An 18,136-nucleotide genomic window follows, 5' to 3' on the forward strand; every position below is an offset into this window, starting at 1 on the left:
TCTTTTGACGTGCAATCGAAAGCTCGATTACCAAGCTGCCTTCTCCGCAATATACCTCCATCAGATTGCAGGCACCTCGGCCGGGATTCGAACCCGCCACATGGGGATCCGTAGGCCGGCACTCTCGCCTCGGAGCCACCGAGGCGGCTTCGTCGTGTGACTGAATGTGACGTAGGTGCACTGGCTTTGGTTTGACTACGATCATGTGATCATAGTTATGGTCACGTGATATCGTAGATAATAGGTCACGTGATTTAGAGGATTCCGTTCATGGCTACGAGCGACTTCACACACATGCAGGGAGGGTGAAGAGACAAGGGAAGGGGGTTGCGTGGTCTCTAGGTCAACGCAATTTATTCTGCATCCCTGTAGCCCGCATACACGTCAGCAGGATACCTGCCCCTAATTGTCTTGACCACACAGGATGGCAGGGGCCGCCTATTCTTCTTTCCCAAGCGGCTCCACAGCCACAGGGCACACTGCCTGTAGGCTGCAAATCTGTAGTGCCTGGAACAATGACAGTGATTGGATGTAAGAAGCAAAGCCTATCACTCTGTTGGCAAATTCTACACTTGTTTTCATTTCTCTAGGCATGTAATCATACTCTGCTTTTCTGTTACGTCTACTCCAGCTATCACATAGCAGAATCCCTATTTGGCAGTCCATGTCGGATGGGCTAGACATGGAAGCCAAATTGAAGTGAACTGCTGTAGATTCATTCTAAATGCTCCAGAGTTTAAAAAAAAAACAAAAAAACTACAGGCCTTGGTTCTCCTAACGCACCTCCAACTCCTATCGACACAACAACCAGTTATACACCGGAATTAACAAGGAAGGAATATCTGTTGCGTGGTCATGATACATAAAATAAGTTCACAGGGTCCCAGTTCATAATTGTAGATAATATCTGTCATTGGTGTTGGTGACGAATATTGCGTCGCTGTGTTTTGGGAAGGACACATGAAAATTATGTGCACTGGCCAGAGGGAATGGGAGCCATTCATCCAGAACAGTGGAAAGCTCCCCATATGATGTTGTTTAATTTGGGACAAAACAGTGCAGTTCGTAAGCCTGTGAAGTAGTGGTGTGCAAATATTGGTTCGAATTAAATAGTGCACTGTCGTTTCTAGCATCAACAGCGCAAAAAGAGCCGGTTGCATCGGCTTCCCTTTGCAGCGCGAAGGTTATGGCAAACATACTATTCAATTTGAACCAATATTCGCACACACCTACTGCAAAGGTTTCCTGCACACAAGTGCCAGGGAATGTGAACTCATCAGAGAACGTCCCAATTTAACATTGTCTAAAGTGCTGCTGGCACTGCCGAAGCTTGGCATTGGTACTGGTGATTAGGGATTTGAGAATAGCAGCCTGGCCATGAGTGTTCTATGAAGCTCGCACAGAACAGTTTTGGTGTAAACATACGAGCTGAAGTGCTCATGCAATACTGGAGTGGCCCCAGCAGTTGTGATTTCATGTCTCTCCGACACAATCCGTGTCAATATCCGAACATGTCATTCTGACAGCTTCCATTTGCCATGACAGCTGCTACCACCCCCATGTGTTTATTGGTCCTGAATACCTTAGGGCTCAGGGCACCGCAATCATTTGCTATTTGGTCATATACGCATCTGCAAGACACATATATCAACATTTTTTCCCGTTTTAGACTGCGATATGTCTTCCATTATGCTGTGTTGATTTAGAGGTGACACTACTATCATCAGAGTAGTGGGGATACATATGAGCACCCCCAGGCCTCCCCATTCTTGCACGAGAAACTTTGAATTTCAGTGTTTATTTCAATGAATAGTGTTGTTAGAAAAATATTTCAACGAAAAATGATGCGATACTGTTTGGTGACCTATTCCAATCTCGAATCCTTTCTGTCATACTCACCCATGTGGGCACTGCAACATCATCTGTTAAAAAAAAAGCATGGATCTCGACGACGACAGCCTGCTTCTGAATAAGCTGTCCAGATATGGCACTCCTAAAAAACTATCCCAGCATAGCGTGCAAAGAATGCCACACCAGCGGTGCAAGTGTTGCTGGCACCACAAGGAACATGTCGAGATGATCATCCACCGGCTTCAGGGTGTCTGGCATCTGCATCCAAAAATAGTGTAAATCAAGACCCAGACACCCAATAATTATCACCCCACCTTGAGATTTTGGCTTTTCAACTAGATCAGGGGATTAAGGGATCGAAGCTAGGAAGGATTGGAGGGCAGGACGCCTTGACATGTCTCTGACTGGGGTGTTTACTGCCCTATATACCTCCCATGGACCAAAAGCCGTCCCAAAGTGGCAACAAAATATGTTACGGGAGCCAAAGTGTCATGCTGTCAGATGCCGGCAAAGTTACGACAGAGAAAACGAGCAGATGCAAGTGTGGCTGTTGTCGTGGCGTCCCCCCTTGTGACAATCAAGTGAGCACAAACTATTGTGCAGCTCTTGGCACAGCAAATTAGGCAGCTGCCATACGCACATGGACTCTTCTGGCACCGCCAAAATTCTTGACGTGGCAGATTTTTATAAAAAAAGTAAGCAAACGTAAAACAACGCATTGCAAGCGTCCCGGCTGGTGCCTTTGTTGCAATGATGTTCACATGCACGTAAGGGCAACTTCGGCAGGCTTGCAGTTACACGTGCTTCGTCGCGCGGGCGGAGACAACGGCTGTTTGACCGAAACCGAAACCATGCCACTCCGCGCTCCGTCGCCAACTGCATGGTTCCCAAAATAGTATGCAAAATGTAACTGTCCAGCATACGACAATAAACAGTCCAGCGACTTGTGCTTGCCAGGCCGGCAGGCGAGGTACAGGCTAAGCACACAGAAAAAAAGAACCTGAGCGTATTGATGCAAGACACTGCGAATCAAGGTCAAAAAAGTTCTTGGAGCGCTTCGTGCAACGACTGAACTCGAGACAAACAAGCGCGCTGTGCGGGTTCAGCGTGCAGACATTGCCTTCTTTGCTTTAGCTCACTTCTCTTCACCAACTTTCTTTTGCGGCAGATTTTTCACGTACCGGGGTCCCTCTCGAAAGAAAGCCCACCAGGAAAAACCTAAGTAATCAAAACTTCGCCAAGCAGTCATTGAGTTAGAGAGGGATTTTTATAGCAGCGTATGATTTAAACAAGAGCAGGAATGTCGATGCGTTTCAGTTTAGTAAGCGCCATATCTGCAGCGACGTGGGGACGGCAACACACGACGTCGCGCGAGCGCTTCAGCTCAAAAAGTAACTCCCGCCGCGCAAAAACGTGGTTTTGTCTCACAGCATGACGGCATGTTTGGCACGCAATACACTAACGTCTGAGAGTCCGCACACGCCCGTGTCTATCGCTAAAAAAAAAAAAGACGCGAGACGAGATTCCTGAGACGACGAGTGCACGAAACGCGAGACGTCGGGAAAAATCATGCAAGACCAAATAGACGATTAATACAGGGTACTTTGTGTCGGGTGGCGTCTTGTGCGACCTAGCTTACGCATGCTCAATTACGGTTCTCAGTTTCGTTTCGTTTATGAAAGGCGACCAAAATTGCTTCTTTGGCGCAGGCTTGGCACGGATTAGCCATATTTCGGTGAAATGTAGCAGGATGTAGCAAAGTTAGCCCCTTGGTGCAGTTTGGCGCAATTGGCGCAGCAATCACATCCCTGCACTGTTTATAAGTGTGTCTCAGCCACGCCTGGACAGATGCCTCCGAGTCATCAATGTCCGCAAAGACATCCTCGCGTGGCTTTCTGAATACGGAGGGCATTATGCTCATTGACTGCATGTAACCGGCCACCACCATCAACATCGCCCCGTATGTGGCTACCCTCAGGTGATTGCGCGATTCACGAGAAGCTGCCAGGGAAAGGGGCAGCAGGTACGCTCTTGCAGCATGACAATGCCCATCCCTACATTCACCGTACTCCCTCAACCTAGCCCGCAGTGACCATCAGCCATTCAGCACCATGAAAAAACCACCTATGAGGACCCTATTCCATGGACACTGGTGAACTCGAAGCGGCTGTCCAGGCGTGGGTGCGAAGCACTCCCAAAGAGTGGTCCCGGAACGGAAAGGCTGCCACACTACTAGAACCAGTGCGTTCGTCTCCAGGGGGACTACGTTGAGGAGGTCGACACGCCTACCGACCCCTAAGTGGACAATATCTGCGGAAAAATAAATCGTAAATCAGTATGGTACGCCCCCCATATGGCTGCACTGCCTTGACAATTATAGTATGGGAAGAAGGAAATTTTTTTATTTTTTTGAGTGCATGGCCTGCAGTTGCATAGCCAGAAATTTGTTTCAGGGGGGTGTTTTACATTGCTGGTGTGTGTGTGGGGGGGGGGGGGGGGGAGGGGGATACTTTGCATCGCTGGGCGAATGGAAGGTTTCTAGTTCGCATTGCCATTGCATTGTAAACGGTGCACGAACCAGAGCAATGAGCCTTCAATGACTGCCTTTTTGTGTAATTTCTTGACCAAAAAGCTTGCAAACACCGTCTAAAGCCCCTTCTGACAATTTGGATACTGGAGTAAAGAATATGACTTTTGCCGATAGGGTTGGAATATAAGTCTCCACTTGCCTTCTAGAGGAAAGACGTAGTGGCATCCATGGACTCAACAGCAATCTGTGCCTATGTCATCGTTCTCAAGTTTTTGATTGTTTTGACCAGAGAACATTGCACTCGCTTGGGACACCCAAAAATTGAAAGGATGCATTATCGAAATGCCAAAAATAAAAAATGTTGAAAGAACAAACCGCCGAAATCTCTATTAGCCGAATCACCCGGTACCAGAGACCAAACAATTCCAAAATATTATGTTCAACACGAACCTACAGGGTTCTAGATTGAGAAAGTGGAAGAAACATTTGTTCTGCCAGAGGAATTCTTTGTTTGTTGAATATGATCTAATAGTTTGTGTGTATTTCCCAAAGAAAGCTAAGGATGTTGAGCTTGTCCCAGTTGCCCAAAGTGGCTGTCAGGCTCTCTTCTCGCATGCTTTGCTTCTTGTGTGGTAGATGGCGAGGTTCTAATCTGATTTCTGCCTCGATATCGTCTTCGAGCGCAGCTTGCACATTTTTCATGCTCCTAATTTTGCAGAAGACACTTCCATGATTCCAACACACTGGTGCAGCTAGCATCTGCCAATACCGTACCAAATATGGCGATCAGATATGTACGCATTCTCACCTTTCGGCGTTTTGCTGTTGGGCATTTTATTTTTCGACGTTTCAATGTTTGGCCTTTACATTTTGATTTTCGTCATTTTGATATCGGCCCCTGTTTTGATGGGCTTGAAGGTCACACGCAGAGACTAGACCTGGTAAAAGGACGAGGATGTCTGAGCTGAAGGTGCCAACTGTACTGTCGACGTTGACAGTGCACTTGAAGCAGTTGGTGTTTGTTTCTTCTCAAAAAGATTGCCCAGCATCAACTTAGCTGGCATAGCTAAGCTCATTTTTAAGATAGCAACAAGGCATTGATGCATGCAAGATAAAGTAGGTGTATGCAGTTTTCTGAACTCTTAGCTCTGAGAAACAAAGTGACTGGAGCATCCTTCCCCAACACGGTTGCGAATTACTGCGTCAATATCATAACTTCGTGCTTATTTATTTGTTGCTTCAAAAGTGTTGTTCTGTAGTATAGTGCTGGTCCAGTCCATGAAGCTAGCAGGAAATAATCTGGAAACAGTAATTCTTCGTTTTTCTGAACTTGGGAAAATGCAAAAGCTACGGCATCAGCAAGCCAATCGGGGCGTGTAAAAACAATGCATGTGACAACGTAATGTCTTAGTGTACTCCTCCTGTGGAATTTTGGCACGTGCTTAGCTCCGTCGCTCAGACTGGCCCACAAGGGCAGTAGCTTTCACCCTTTGTTGAGTTATGCTAAGACAGAAAAGCAAGGAAACTGCATGAGACGAATACAATCTCGGGAGTGAATTAATCTTCGGCTCTCGTTGACAAAGTAGGACTTTCAAGCCTTTGAGGCCACCTGCTCTCTGCGAGCTTGTAGAGGGGCTTCAGGCGCTAATTCGGCTCTGTTCAGAGACACCATTTGAGCAAGCTGCGAGCCAGACTTGGGTTTCTGACACGGACTGCGTTATCTTTGTCGTTTGCGCCAAAGCCAAACGTGTGGGATATCCACTGCTCTCTTGAGAGACAGAGAAAGAGAGAGAGAGGGAACCTTTATTAGTTACACCATAGTCCGGTGCTTGATTGGGGCCACCAGTGCTCACCCGGTACAGCATGGACATGCTGTACCAGTAGGAGCAGTAGTGTATCAACGAGTTGAAGCTGGGGGGGGGGGGGGGTTGAGCCAGCCTGCCTAGTCAGAGGGTCGAGAAGGGTGAAAAAGAGGGAGGTAAGGGAGCATTGGGCATGGGGACAACGCCAAAGCATATGTACATCCAAGGTGTCGCCTTCTATTGCTCTCGACGAGGCGAGGCCGTCTCGACAAGAGACGAGGCCATGTGACTGTCATATATTTCATAGTGCTATTGTTGCATAACATTGCATCTAAACAGAGCAAGAAAATGACATATCTAAACTGATAACCGCAAATGCAAGGAAAAATAGCTCTCCATGATCTGGCCTAACGGGAAGAAGTGTAACGCTCGAAGAGGGCGGTCTCATCAGAACAGTTCGTTTAGAACATATAAGAATATGTGTAGTTTATAGTGGGACAGCAGTTGGAAGTGTCCGTGTTTCTGTATTGAACAAATGACTGGGTGGTAACTAGGCAGGCTGCTTCTCATTTAGTCTCTTGAAAGCCTCCCTGGAGCGCTATATTGCGCCTGGACAGTGGGGGTTATAATTAATTTCACTATCGGCAACACAAACAATTCATCGACCGCTTCCCAGGATGGTGCTAAACGTTCATCTAGCCTAACAACAAGTTATTACAAGTACGTATGTACGCTGTGAATCGGACAGTGAACGTAGTTGCCGAGGGCACGGTCCTCACCGAGACATGGTGAGTTTGCTCACGCGCAAAGCATGACATCGTACTCACTCGCTGGCACTTGCGCCCATCCCTTGCTGCCCGTAGTGCCGCATGTTGAGGTAGGCCAACCTCAACACCTCAGGGTTGAGGCACAGGGCCTCGAAGTCCGGGTGGCCCGTTACGCAGCCCTGCCGGCCCTGCTGCTTCCGTGCGACGGCCGGGTATTCGCGGCTGCAGACGCACTCGACGACGGTCTCCATCGGCGCGCAGGAACCACATAGACACCTTCGCAGAAAACACGCATCAATTACCCATTAAAGCGGGGTATAATGGAGCGCACCACGTACCAGTCCGTGTTCCCAAGCCGCCCGATTCCATCGTCGGGTGCGTCTTCCAGCTCTTGCGGACTCGCTTCACCGCGGCGCGGCCGTTCGTCGTTGCCACAGTCAGTGCCCGCGGCGCTGCGTTCGTCGACGTCGCGCATCGGGGTCGAATCATAGGATATGGCACCCATGTCAGCTGTCCGTTCCAGGATTTCGAGCTCTAGAGACGTTAGGTCCGAAAGGTCCATAGCGCGACCGTGGGATGCGACGAACGACGAATGCTGAGCACAAAGTCCGAGCAACTTTGGTCCGGGCCCCTTGACGACGGTCCGCGCGTTGGAGAGATTCCTCCGCGGGTCGGCGGTCGGTGACGCGTAGTGACACTGGAATCCTTCGATTGCCATTGGCTGATGCGTAAAGAGATGCCCCTCCCGTTTTCCGGGGTCATCTCAAAAAGGGGGGCGTGCCGGGGACTTTGATAGCAATTTTAATAGGGAAATCCGCCGCGCATGACTGTAATTTTACGATTTTTAGGATCCTTAGGACCCATAGATTGAGTTACCGCCATATATAGACCATCGCAGAACGCTCCGGAGGGCCCCTTTAATGGCACCCGGCAACAGCGACTTCCTGTGATTTTTGTACGGCGTGTGGGGCACCGTGCAATCAAACGCGTCGTTGCGTAGGTGTAAATGAACGCCATTTGCGAGTATTTAGTGCGTGGATTGTAAACAGGTTAAAAGATATATATTTCAGGCGTCTGGGATGACTTGTACCAAATCTAAAAGACACGGGGCGCTTTCCAATTCACAAACTGAAGTTTGCTAATTAGTCTTAATCGACCGAATAATTGGGCAGATCGAGGAAAATGCGGCAACTATGTTAAGACGCTTGCTAACGACGTGCAGTTGGTTTTACTTCCCTGGAGGACTCCGTTTGCTTTGTTTTAAAGTTTGATGCAAGTAATCTGGGAAACCCTGTACACATTGTCTCGATGTTCCCTAAAAAGCTAAGGGTTTTTAAAAATCCCCTCTCCCCAAAGAAGTTAATTTTAATCTCTCGGAACTGTTTTCAGCTACGGACCATAAATACTGCTCAAACAAACGAGAAATCGCATAATTTTAAGAGATTGTAGCAGACGGGTAAGTTTTAGTTGTCGATTGCGTGCGCGAACTTCGCATTTTACTCCCACCAGGGCGTCCAAAACGGTTCCCCGATCGGCGCATTTACCGCGTCCAAAGAAAAATGGTCCCTCGATTTCCGCCCGATGGCATCGCAGAAGGGCGGTGCTCCAGCGGCGGTGTGTTCATTGCCACTTCAAGACCACTTTCGGTGCGCGGGCGGAGCTTACTCCGCTTTTGGCGGGGCTCTCTTGCAGAGACGTAGCGCACGACAACATTCGTGCCGTCGAGGCGCAAGATGCGTGCAGAGTCTTTCCGGCAGTTTCATTGTGAAGCAGTATGCAATGCATTCTGTGTTAAGTCTGCCTTTGGCACAACAATGCAAAAAGAGCTTGTTTTGTGTGTTTATTTGGTATTGATTTGCCTAACTGCAGAAATTGCTAGAGTTCTCTTTTTGAAGGTGCGGAATGCTTTTCAACGGAGCTCCATCAATCGGAAGATTTCGCCCATCCATCTGCCCGTCGGTGCATTTCCCGCCAGGTTTAGCGGTAAAATTAATAAATGCATAGCTTCTTTCCGAGACGACCGTTAAGTGTCTTCTAAGCAAATTTAGAGGACCACGCGGCCCCTCATTCCGCGGCTGTCATTTGCGCGGGTGGTGAGGGAGATACTGCAAGGTTTGGCCCCCAGTCGCTCCGACCGCTATCATGCAGAGGCTCGCCTTGCCGGTGCTACAGGTAAGCCTGCCTCGTCTTTTGGTCGCCGACGTGGCGCCCCGTCGACGTTGGCCTACATGCCGTAAAGTCCTGAGAGATAGCCCACCTAAAATAGTTAGAAAATTGGGTGGAAATGAGGGGTGGGCTAGCTTTTGGTGTGCAGTTGGGGCAAGTTGAATAAATGCTATTTTTTGATTGTGTGTCCCTGTCAAAGTTGTTATCGCGGCAAGGGGCAATGAAGCAAAGACGACTAATCCAATCAGCAGTGTTGGCTTATGTCTCGCCATAGCTAACTAGACGCATTTACGCCACGGTCATCATTGATCCGAAACTACGATTACTAAGAGGGGGCCATCTTTCGGTGTTTCAAATGAAATAGCACCTCGAGCCAGAAATGGGGGTGGGTTACCTTTCTCGGGTGGGACATCTCTTCGGATTTTACGGTAGTCCTTTTTTCGTCAATACATGCCTATTCAGTCGTAGGTCAGGTAGGCCTGTGACTGAATCAACCTACGTGGCCTATTTAGTCGATACCACTGCTAGCCTTGGGTCTTCGGCATACTTCGCTTGGCGAAACACGACCGCACGCCGGTAGGATGCTCGTCCAGATCGAAACGGGCAGGAGAGGGGAGGATCACAAGACCCAGGAACCTTGGGTCTTGCTGTGCGAGCTTGTGCTCTACGCTCTCCGAGCCACCGTGCACTAACAGACCCGACCGCCAGTCCTCCATTACGTGAAAGAGCAGCGTCTCCCCTTGCAAGAGGTGGTGCAACGATTTTCTAACTTTGGCCAATTAATTGTGGGAATTAGTCGAGACCAACCATAATATGAGGAGCGGGAACCCTTTCTTTCTTGTGTGCGCTAGTTTTTAATCTACAAAGAGATTGAACAAGTAGAAGTGTTTCGAGTGAGTTTCGGTGTCGTCTTTGGGACCAGCAGCCTTCCCTGCCCGTTGGTCGACTTTTCAAGGCCACACTTGCCATCGTCGAGGTATCGAGGTGGGACGGCTTGCCGCGGGGAAAGACGTTGAAGGTAGCGAAGGAGAGGAAACGGTTTCCTTTATTTCCGATAGATGGATAGATGGCGCCGCGAAAAGGGTCACGCCATAGTTCCGATGACAACCACACAAGACTGCAAATTAAAAAAATAAAAAAAATATGGTTTTGTTTTTTGCAATTGCAGTAGAAGATCGATGATATGAATCTCGAGGGATCGCAGGAGATATTTGTATCGTCCATAATTCATACTAACAAAAAATCAAGTCACATGACTATGTGAAACCAAAGGGGGCTACTTCCAATTCATTGGTCACACTCCCATCTAAAGAAGTCGATAATGTTCTTCTGAGTCTTCTGTGGTAACTCGGACAAAGAGGCAGAAGACGAGATCTCGCGAAAAGACCGCGAGCGAGCTCGAGACAGAACACTGAGCGCGATTGACTGGACTGAGCCGACATGAAGCAGGCCCTAGGTTAGCCAGCGGCATACGTTTTTTTAATCATGTAAATAAACCCACAGTTACTACAATTGGCGACGAGGGTGTTCCAGCCATCATCCGTGTGCATCAACGGCATAGGTAAAGCCCCTTCAACCCGAACGTCCACTGCTCTGACACCCTGGCGGAAGCTACGACTGCTAGGACTTTAGGAAGGGACCCCGCCGACGCTGACACAGACCGGGTGAGGATGACCTACATCGGTAACGTTCCTGATTTCAACAAGTCAGAGCGATTCGATCTTTACATTGAGAGATTCGAACGCTGGCTCGCGGCTAATGAGGTTCCGGAAGGCAAGAAGGCAGACATTTTGCTTGCAACACTTCCTGCATTAACTTATGAGCTGCTTCGAGACCTCGTATCTCCAAGAACAACAACTGAATGTTCTTACGAGGACCTCAAACAAGTACTCATTCAACATTTTATGCCCAACCCCATCACGATTGCAGAACGATTTCGGTTCTACCGACGCAGTCAAGAGGAGGGCGAAACTCTCGCTGAGTTCATAGCCGCGCTAAAGAAGCTTGCTCATACTTGCGATTTCAAGGACTTCCTGAATGATGCCTTGAGAGACCGGTTCGTTTGTGGGCTGAGAGACGAGTATTACATCAACCGCCTGCTCATCGAGAGGACGCTGACTTTCAAGTCAGCATGCGATATCGCCTTAGGGTTAGAGCTCGCCAGAAGAGACGCTCGTCAGCTCACCCAGACGGCAGTTCCTCAAATTCAAGGAATTCAAAAAGTTCAAGTTCAGACGCGTTCAACAAAAAAAAAGCTGGCGGCGCCAAGAGCGTCGAGTGCCTCTACGTCTAGCACCTGCTACCGTTGTGGCTACCATCACCTTCATCAGGACTGTCCTTTTAAGAAGGAAGTGTGCCGTAACTGCGGGAAGAAGGGACACATTGCGCGAGTTTGCAAAAGCAAGACACGTGCGCAACACCAGATATCCAGCCAAGAAAGTCCCCAAGACGACTACGTCACACTGTATCCAGTTGATGGAGACACACAGTGTCGGCGACGGCATCGAAGTCCTGCTGCAAATTGCAGGAAATGCTGTAAAAATGCTGCTTGACACTGGGGCGGCTCTAACCATCATCTCCGAGAGGCAATACAACGAGTCGCTGCGCGGTTTGCCACTAGAACCCTCGACTCTTCGCCTCCGCTCGTACACCGGTGACGCCATTCCTGTCCTTGGAGAGGCACAAGTTCCGGTAACCTACGAAGATCAGACATTGACGCTTCCATTGGTGGTCGTCCACGGAGATCGACCAGCTTTGCTGGGAAGAAACTGGCTGCGGCACATCCGCATCAACTGGTCCAACATCTTCTCACTGACAGAGCCTGCTGCTCGGAACGGACTAGACAGTTTGCTAGCCAAGCACAAGATGCTTTTCAGCGACCAACTGGGAACGGTGAAAGGAATCAAAGTAGCGATTCACGTCAAGCCCGAATGTGCCCCGATTTTCTTCAAACCTCGCCCCCTCCCATACGCCCTGCGTGAGGTGGTGGAGAAAGAGTTGGAGGCCCTTGAAAAACGCGGCACAATCACCAAAGTTGATAGAAGCAGCTGGGCGGCACCGATCGTGGTGGTCCCAAAAAAGGACAAGTCCGTTCGACTTTGTGGAGATTACAAGGTCACCGTGAACCGTTGCATTCAGCCGGAGACCTATCCACTACCAAGTGCGGAAGACTTGTTCGCGACGCTTGCTGGTGGCAAGTACTTCAGCAAGATAGACTTGACCAGTGCCTACCAACAGTTGGAACTAGAACCCAACTCGAAGGTTTACACTACCATCACCACACACAAGGGTCTTTACCGGTACAATCGCCTACCTTTCGGAATATCCACAGCGCCGTCGATTTTCCAACGGTCCATGGATCAGATCCTGCAAGGACTGGAGCACGTAGTTTGCTATCTCGACGACATCTTGGTCACGTCAAGTACTCTGGAGGATCATCTTCAATTGTTGGACCGAGTTCTGGCTCGACTGACAGCAAACGGAATTCGGGCCAATCTTCGAAAATGCGAGTTCCTCAAGAGCAGCATGGAATATCTCGGCTACAGAATCGACGCCCAAGGATTGCACCCAACCGAAAGTAAGGTGCAAGCCATCCAGAACGCGCCGTCGCCTTCCAACGTGATGGAACTTCGTTCATTTTTAGGCCTGTTAAACTATTACGGACGATTTTTGACGGGCCTTTCCACGATTTTGAAACCACTACACCAACTTCTAGAGAAGGACAGCCGCTGGAAGTGGACGTCAGAATGTGAAAAAGCCTTCAAAGAGGCAAAAGAGAGCTTGCTGCGAAGCAAGTGGCTCACACATTACGACCCTAGCAAGCCGCTTTGCCTCGCCTGCGATGCATCTCCAAGCGGAGTGGGAGCAGTCATATCTCACATCATGCCAAACGGTGACGAAGTGCCAATTGCTTGCGCCTCTAGGACGCTCTCACCGAGTGAGCGCAACTACGCACAGATCGAACGAGAAGCACTTGGTATTGTGTTCGGTGTGAAGAAGTTCCACAAGTACCTATACGGTCGGAAATTCACCCTTATTACAGATCATAAGCCTTTGACTGCGATCTTCAACACCCAAACAGCAATTCCAAGCTTAGCCGCTCTACGAATGCAACGTTGGGCACTTACTCTCCTATCATACAACTATGACATCGTGTACCGGAAGTCCAAAGAACACGGCAATGCAGATGCACTGTCACGTTTGCCTTTAGACCTTGCTTCCAGTGACCCGGACGAAGACACGTCGGTACTTCAGGTCTCCAATGTGGAACTTCTCCCAGTCACAAGTCACCAAATCGCGGTGGAAACAAGGAGAGACCCGACCTTATCCAAAGTCCTGAACTTTACCCTAAATGGTTGGCCCACCTCCCTTCAAGATAAAAACCTGCGTACTTACTTCGAAAAACGGGAGCAGCTCTCTACGGACCAAGGCTGTCTTCTATGGGGAAGCCGAGTCGTCGTACCACCGAATCTTAGAAAACGACTACTACATGAGCTGCACGAGAATCACCCAGGCGTCAGTCGCATGAAGGCCAAGGCACGAAACTATCTCTGGTGGCCAATTTTGGACCAAGACATTGAAGATTTCATTAAGCAGTGCTACGCCTGTGCATCCATGCAGAACCAACCAGCTGCTGCACCTCTACACCCGTGGTCTTGGGCGAGAAATCCGTGGGAGAGGATACATATAGATTACGCCGAGCTCGACAAGCAGCACTACCTGGTAGTAATGGACAGCTTCTCCAAGTGGATCGAAGTCCTGCCCACAAAAACGACTACAGCAGCACGCACCATTGAATTGTTGCGGAACCTCTTCGCGTCATATGGAGTGCCCTCTGAAGTTGTCTCGGATAACGGACCGCAGTTCATTTCTGCAGACTTCGGGAACTTCTTGCGAATGAACGGCGTGAAGCACATCCGTACACCCCCATACCATCCCGCTTCAAATGGCGCGGCTGAGCGAGCGGTGCAGACATTTAAGCGAGCATGGAAGAAAGACGCAGCTGCTGGAAACACACTCACAGAAACAGAGCACCAAAGGCTGGCCAGGTTTCTCCTGAACTATCGGAGCACTCCTCATACAATCACAGAGAGAACACCGGCTGAACTGTTCCTCAAGCGGCCGCTTCGTACTCGCCTGGATTTAGTCAAGCCAAGTGTGGAGCGGACTGTGACCAAGCACCAACGCCAGCAACAGTTGGCACACGACAAGTCACGACGATCACTTCGTTATTTTGATGTAGGAGATAAGGTCCTCGTGCGAGACGTGAGAGGGAACCAACCCCCTTGGTCTCCTGGAGTTATTGTTTCCCGAAGAGGGCCACTATTGTATCTAGTGGAGGTACGGGAACGTACAGTCTCCGTTCACTTGGACCATCTTTTGCGACTGGATGCTCAGTTACCAAGTAGTGAAACAACCTGCCCACCACCATGGATGCTCTTAGGCCCGGCTGCCACTCCTAGAGTGTCGACGGACTCAGCTGGAGACTTGCAGAGTTCATCGGGAAGAGCCCCACCTAGAGTGGTACAGCCAGGCCCGGCAGGAGACGCAGCCACGCCTCCGACTGAGCACTCAAACCGTTACCCTCAACGGATCCGGCGTCCCCCAGACAGACTTGGCGTGCCACCGAGCCTACCGGATGCTGGAGCTCCCGCTGGCACCTAAACGATTAAAGCGGGAGGAGTGTGGTAACTCGGACAAAGAGGCAGAAGACGAGATCTCGCGAAAAGACCGCGAGCGAGCTCGAGACAGAACACTGAGCGCGATTGACTGGACTGAGCCGACATGAAGCAGGCCCTAGGTTAGCCAGCGGCATACGTTTTTTTAATCATGTAAATAAACCCACAGTTACTACATCTTCTTTTTCCGATGTCACCCAAAAGGCACTTTTGGAACACGGAAGAACGAGCGTACCTGTCATTGCTGACCTTGATCTCCGGCTCACTATGCGGCACAGCACATCGAGAGCATGCAGTGTTTCAGCAGTCGTCGGTGGCTGCTTGTCATTAGTTTACGTCGCCGTCATCATCTCCGCTACTTGACCGTCCTTGCAATGCTGTCACTTCATCAACGATTGCCTCGGCAGTCCTTAATCCGCAAGTAGCGAGGCTGTCATCTGCGGTAACGAAATCGAAGGCCGATTTCTCAGCATAAAGCGCAGGTCTCGGTCCTCAATTCTCAAGTTTTCGTCTGGTTCCGGAGGAGCAGCCACTGTAGGATTTGTGAATTCACACTTGCGGAAGCCGTTACATAAGGGTTGATTCCACAATCAACGTCAATTCCAAACGTCATTTCTCACGTTTACTCAAGTCAGTCAGAGTTGCTGAAACTCATTTATCGCGTGACAATAAATATAAAGCAGCAACCCTTGAGTGAGCAAACGCGAGTTACTCCAGCGAGCCAAATTCTCATCACGCGACAACACAGAGCAGCGGTGGACGTGGGTGTGTTTTCGAATTTTGGAACGCACCTACGGTTATCGGGATTGCATGGTGCGTACATAGAAAGAACGGCGAGAGAAATGACTCAAAAAGCGTGCTACAGTCGTAGGAGTCAAGTGATGCCGTCCCGCAGGAAGTGTAAAGGTTGTTGATGATCGTTCACATGATCCTCCGCGGCCGAGAAAGCATTCGGACTATCCCGAAACGTAATAGATTAGTCTTAACGAACTTCTGCCGGGAATTTCGAAAAATTCGTATCTTACCGAAATTCGGACGAACCGTCGTCGTATCATCGAGATTCTACCGTATGCAGCAAATTTGCAGCATTCTGAACGAAGGTGGCACATTTTCTCCTCTTTTGCCAATGGAAACGATATAAAAAATGTGAGCCGTAAATTTTTCGACAGTAAAATTGTGGGCCTCTCCCAGTTCTAACGCATCGCCTCGATTCGTTGGCGTTTGACGGGCGTCACCTCTTTTCCAGGACGCGTCGGAGCAGTTCGTGACTAACTTCCTGTCTGCGAGTTACCTGTGTTCCCTCCACGCCAAGAGACAGACCCTGAGGAGGGAGGACATGATTTTCCTCCAAAACCTCCTCAAGACCTTTGGCAAAAGCCTCGCCCCGGCCTTCTGAAGCCGCCCGGTTCCTTCATACGCCGACAGTGCTGTGTACATAGCGTAATCTTTTTTTTGGGTCAGTTCCTCCCGTTATTGTGTTATTTTTATATATTGCCGCGCGCGCAGCTGGCCAAGTAGGCAGCGTGCGCGTGGCATAACGGTGTTATTTTTATATATTGCCGCGCGCGCAGCTGGCCAAGTAGGCAGCGTGCGCGTGGCATAACGGTTATCGCGCTTGCCTTCCACGCAGAAGGCCAGGGTTCGATTCCTGGCCGCGGCTACACATTTTTGTTGACACTGTAATGTGATGTTCTGGTGAATTCGAGAACTGTCTTGCTGATTCGAGGTTAGAATGTTCTACGCGCCGAACCTTCTTCGCCGAACGATCCAGAAACCCACGAGGGTACATAAGGGATTCCGCAAGGCGAGCGGAGTCAGTTTCGCCCCAACACTCGACTCTGCTGTCTCGCCGACTTCGACGCGACGCTTTATTACTATTTTCTATTCCCTTCTTGTTTTGGGCACAAGTTCGCCACATTAAACGTTTATTTCTTCCTGTTGATTTATTGTTATTCTGGTCACCACCCGTGACATTCTGGTGGAGGTCTGGGGTACCGCATGCTCGTGCAGCGCACCCCTCCGAGTTCCCGCAGTACGAGTCCGAACCCAAGCTCCCGAGTACCCAACGAAGACACCACCGAGACCTGAGTAAGTCGCCACATCCAGTTCCTAGACCTGGAATACGGACTGGTGCCAACCAAGACCAAGCAAACCAGAAGGACGACGATGGCCAACCAGTCGGAGACCCCGGCCGCTCTTGCCGTCGTTCACCCGCCCGTCGTACCGCGGACGGCTGCTCCATTCCACGGCGAGCAGCACGAAGACGTCGAAGACTGGATTGACGATTATGAACGCGTTGCACGCCACAACTGCTGGACCGACGAGCAGCGCCTGCACAATGTCTATTTTTCGCTTCTGGGGACCGCCAAGCACTGGTACGAAAATCATGAGTCCTCCCTGACGTCGTGGGACATTTTCAAGGCCGATCTCAAGGCTACATTCATCAACCACCACCGCCGAGAGAGAGCCGAGGACCTACTGCGAACCAGAACCCAGGGCCCCAACGAGAATGTCACCGGCTTCGTAGAGGACGTCCTGCGCCTGAGCGCCCGCGCCGACCCTCGGGCTACAGAAGAGAAAAAAGCTATGAATCCTCATGCAGGGCGTGAGAGAAAACATCTTTGGTGGCCTCGCCCGCAGCCCTCCGACAACTGTCGAAGATTTTGTCGCCGAGGCAACAAACATCGAGCGTGCCCTGCAAGCCCGAGCCAGCCACTACAACCGAATCGCCGACACGCCTGTTGCATCGAGGCTGGCATCTTCCCGAATCGACGAGGGCCACATCCGCCCTGACAACCTTCGTGAAATTGTCCGGGAAATATGGCTTTGAAGCTTGTTATTGTAACTTTCTCTTTCACTCTTTCAACGCGTCTGGGCGCGCTTTCTCTCTCTCTGAACCCGCGCCTCTCGCCTCGCGATGCGCTGGCCGCTGGCGCCGGGAAGTCGGTGGACCGTTGGAACGCGCGAGGGACGCGAGCCGGCGAGTTGTTTCGCTTCTGGGAGTGCGTCGCGGCGCGAGATTCGTCCCGCGTTCGTGCGCGCGCGGCTATCTTTTCTTTTTCGTGGGAACTTGTTGTTGTTGGTGTAATGTGGTCAAGCATGGATTTTCGTCATCAACACACCACCTGATGTGCCAAGTGCGGAAACAATGACTGCCGAAAGCCGGGATATCAATGGTTTCGAGTTCGAATGGACGTGCGGTACGCTCTTTTGGTCTTCTCTTGCTCAAGTTTCTGAGCAAGAGAAATTTCTCACTGTTTTGAGAAACAAAACCTAACTCTCGCAGTGGTAGTGAGTATTAATTGTTTGATTTTGGCAATAGCTGCAATGGTTTCCAATCAC

At 50.0% G+C, this 18,136-nt stretch overlaps 1 protein-coding gene across 1 annotated transcript; it reads right to left on the reverse strand.

Annotated features, from left to right (window-relative positions):
• Nucleotides 1–188: 188 nt before the first annotated feature.
• Nucleotides 189–7,372, reverse strand: LOC121834166. The gene is made up of 3 exons (XM_042287909.1): nucleotides 7,289–7,372; nucleotides 7,011–7,226; nucleotides 189–507 (listed from the first exon to the last, which is right to left on the reverse strand). Exons 2-3 carry the CDS (start codon nucleotides 7,199–7,201, stop codon nucleotides 354–356), a joined length of 345 nt encoding a protein of 114 aa, XP_042143843.1. The 5' UTR covers nucleotides 7,202–7,226; nucleotides 7,289–7,372; the 3' UTR covers nucleotides 189–353.
• Nucleotides 7,373–18,136: the final 10,764 nt, after the last annotated feature.

The sequence above is a fragment of the Ixodes scapularis genome, unplaced genomic scaffold (genome assembly GCF_016920785.2).
Source record: "Ixodes scapularis isolate PalLabHiFi unplaced genomic scaffold, ASM1692078v2 ptg000597l_1___fragment_1__unscaffolded, whole genome shotgun sequence".
Taxonomy (NCBI): Eukaryota; Metazoa; Arthropoda; class Arachnida; order Ixodida; family Ixodidae; genus Ixodes; species Ixodes scapularis.

Coding starts and splice junctions, on each gene's coding strand:
- LOC121834166 (XM_042287909.1), bottom strand. CDS start 7,201: ATGGAGACCGTCGTCGAGTGCGTCTGCAGCCGCGAATACCCGGCCGTC. Junction 508..7,010: donor ATGGGCGCAAGTGCCAGCGA/GTGAGTACGATG, acceptor TCATTGTTCCAG/GCACTACAGATTTGCAGCCT.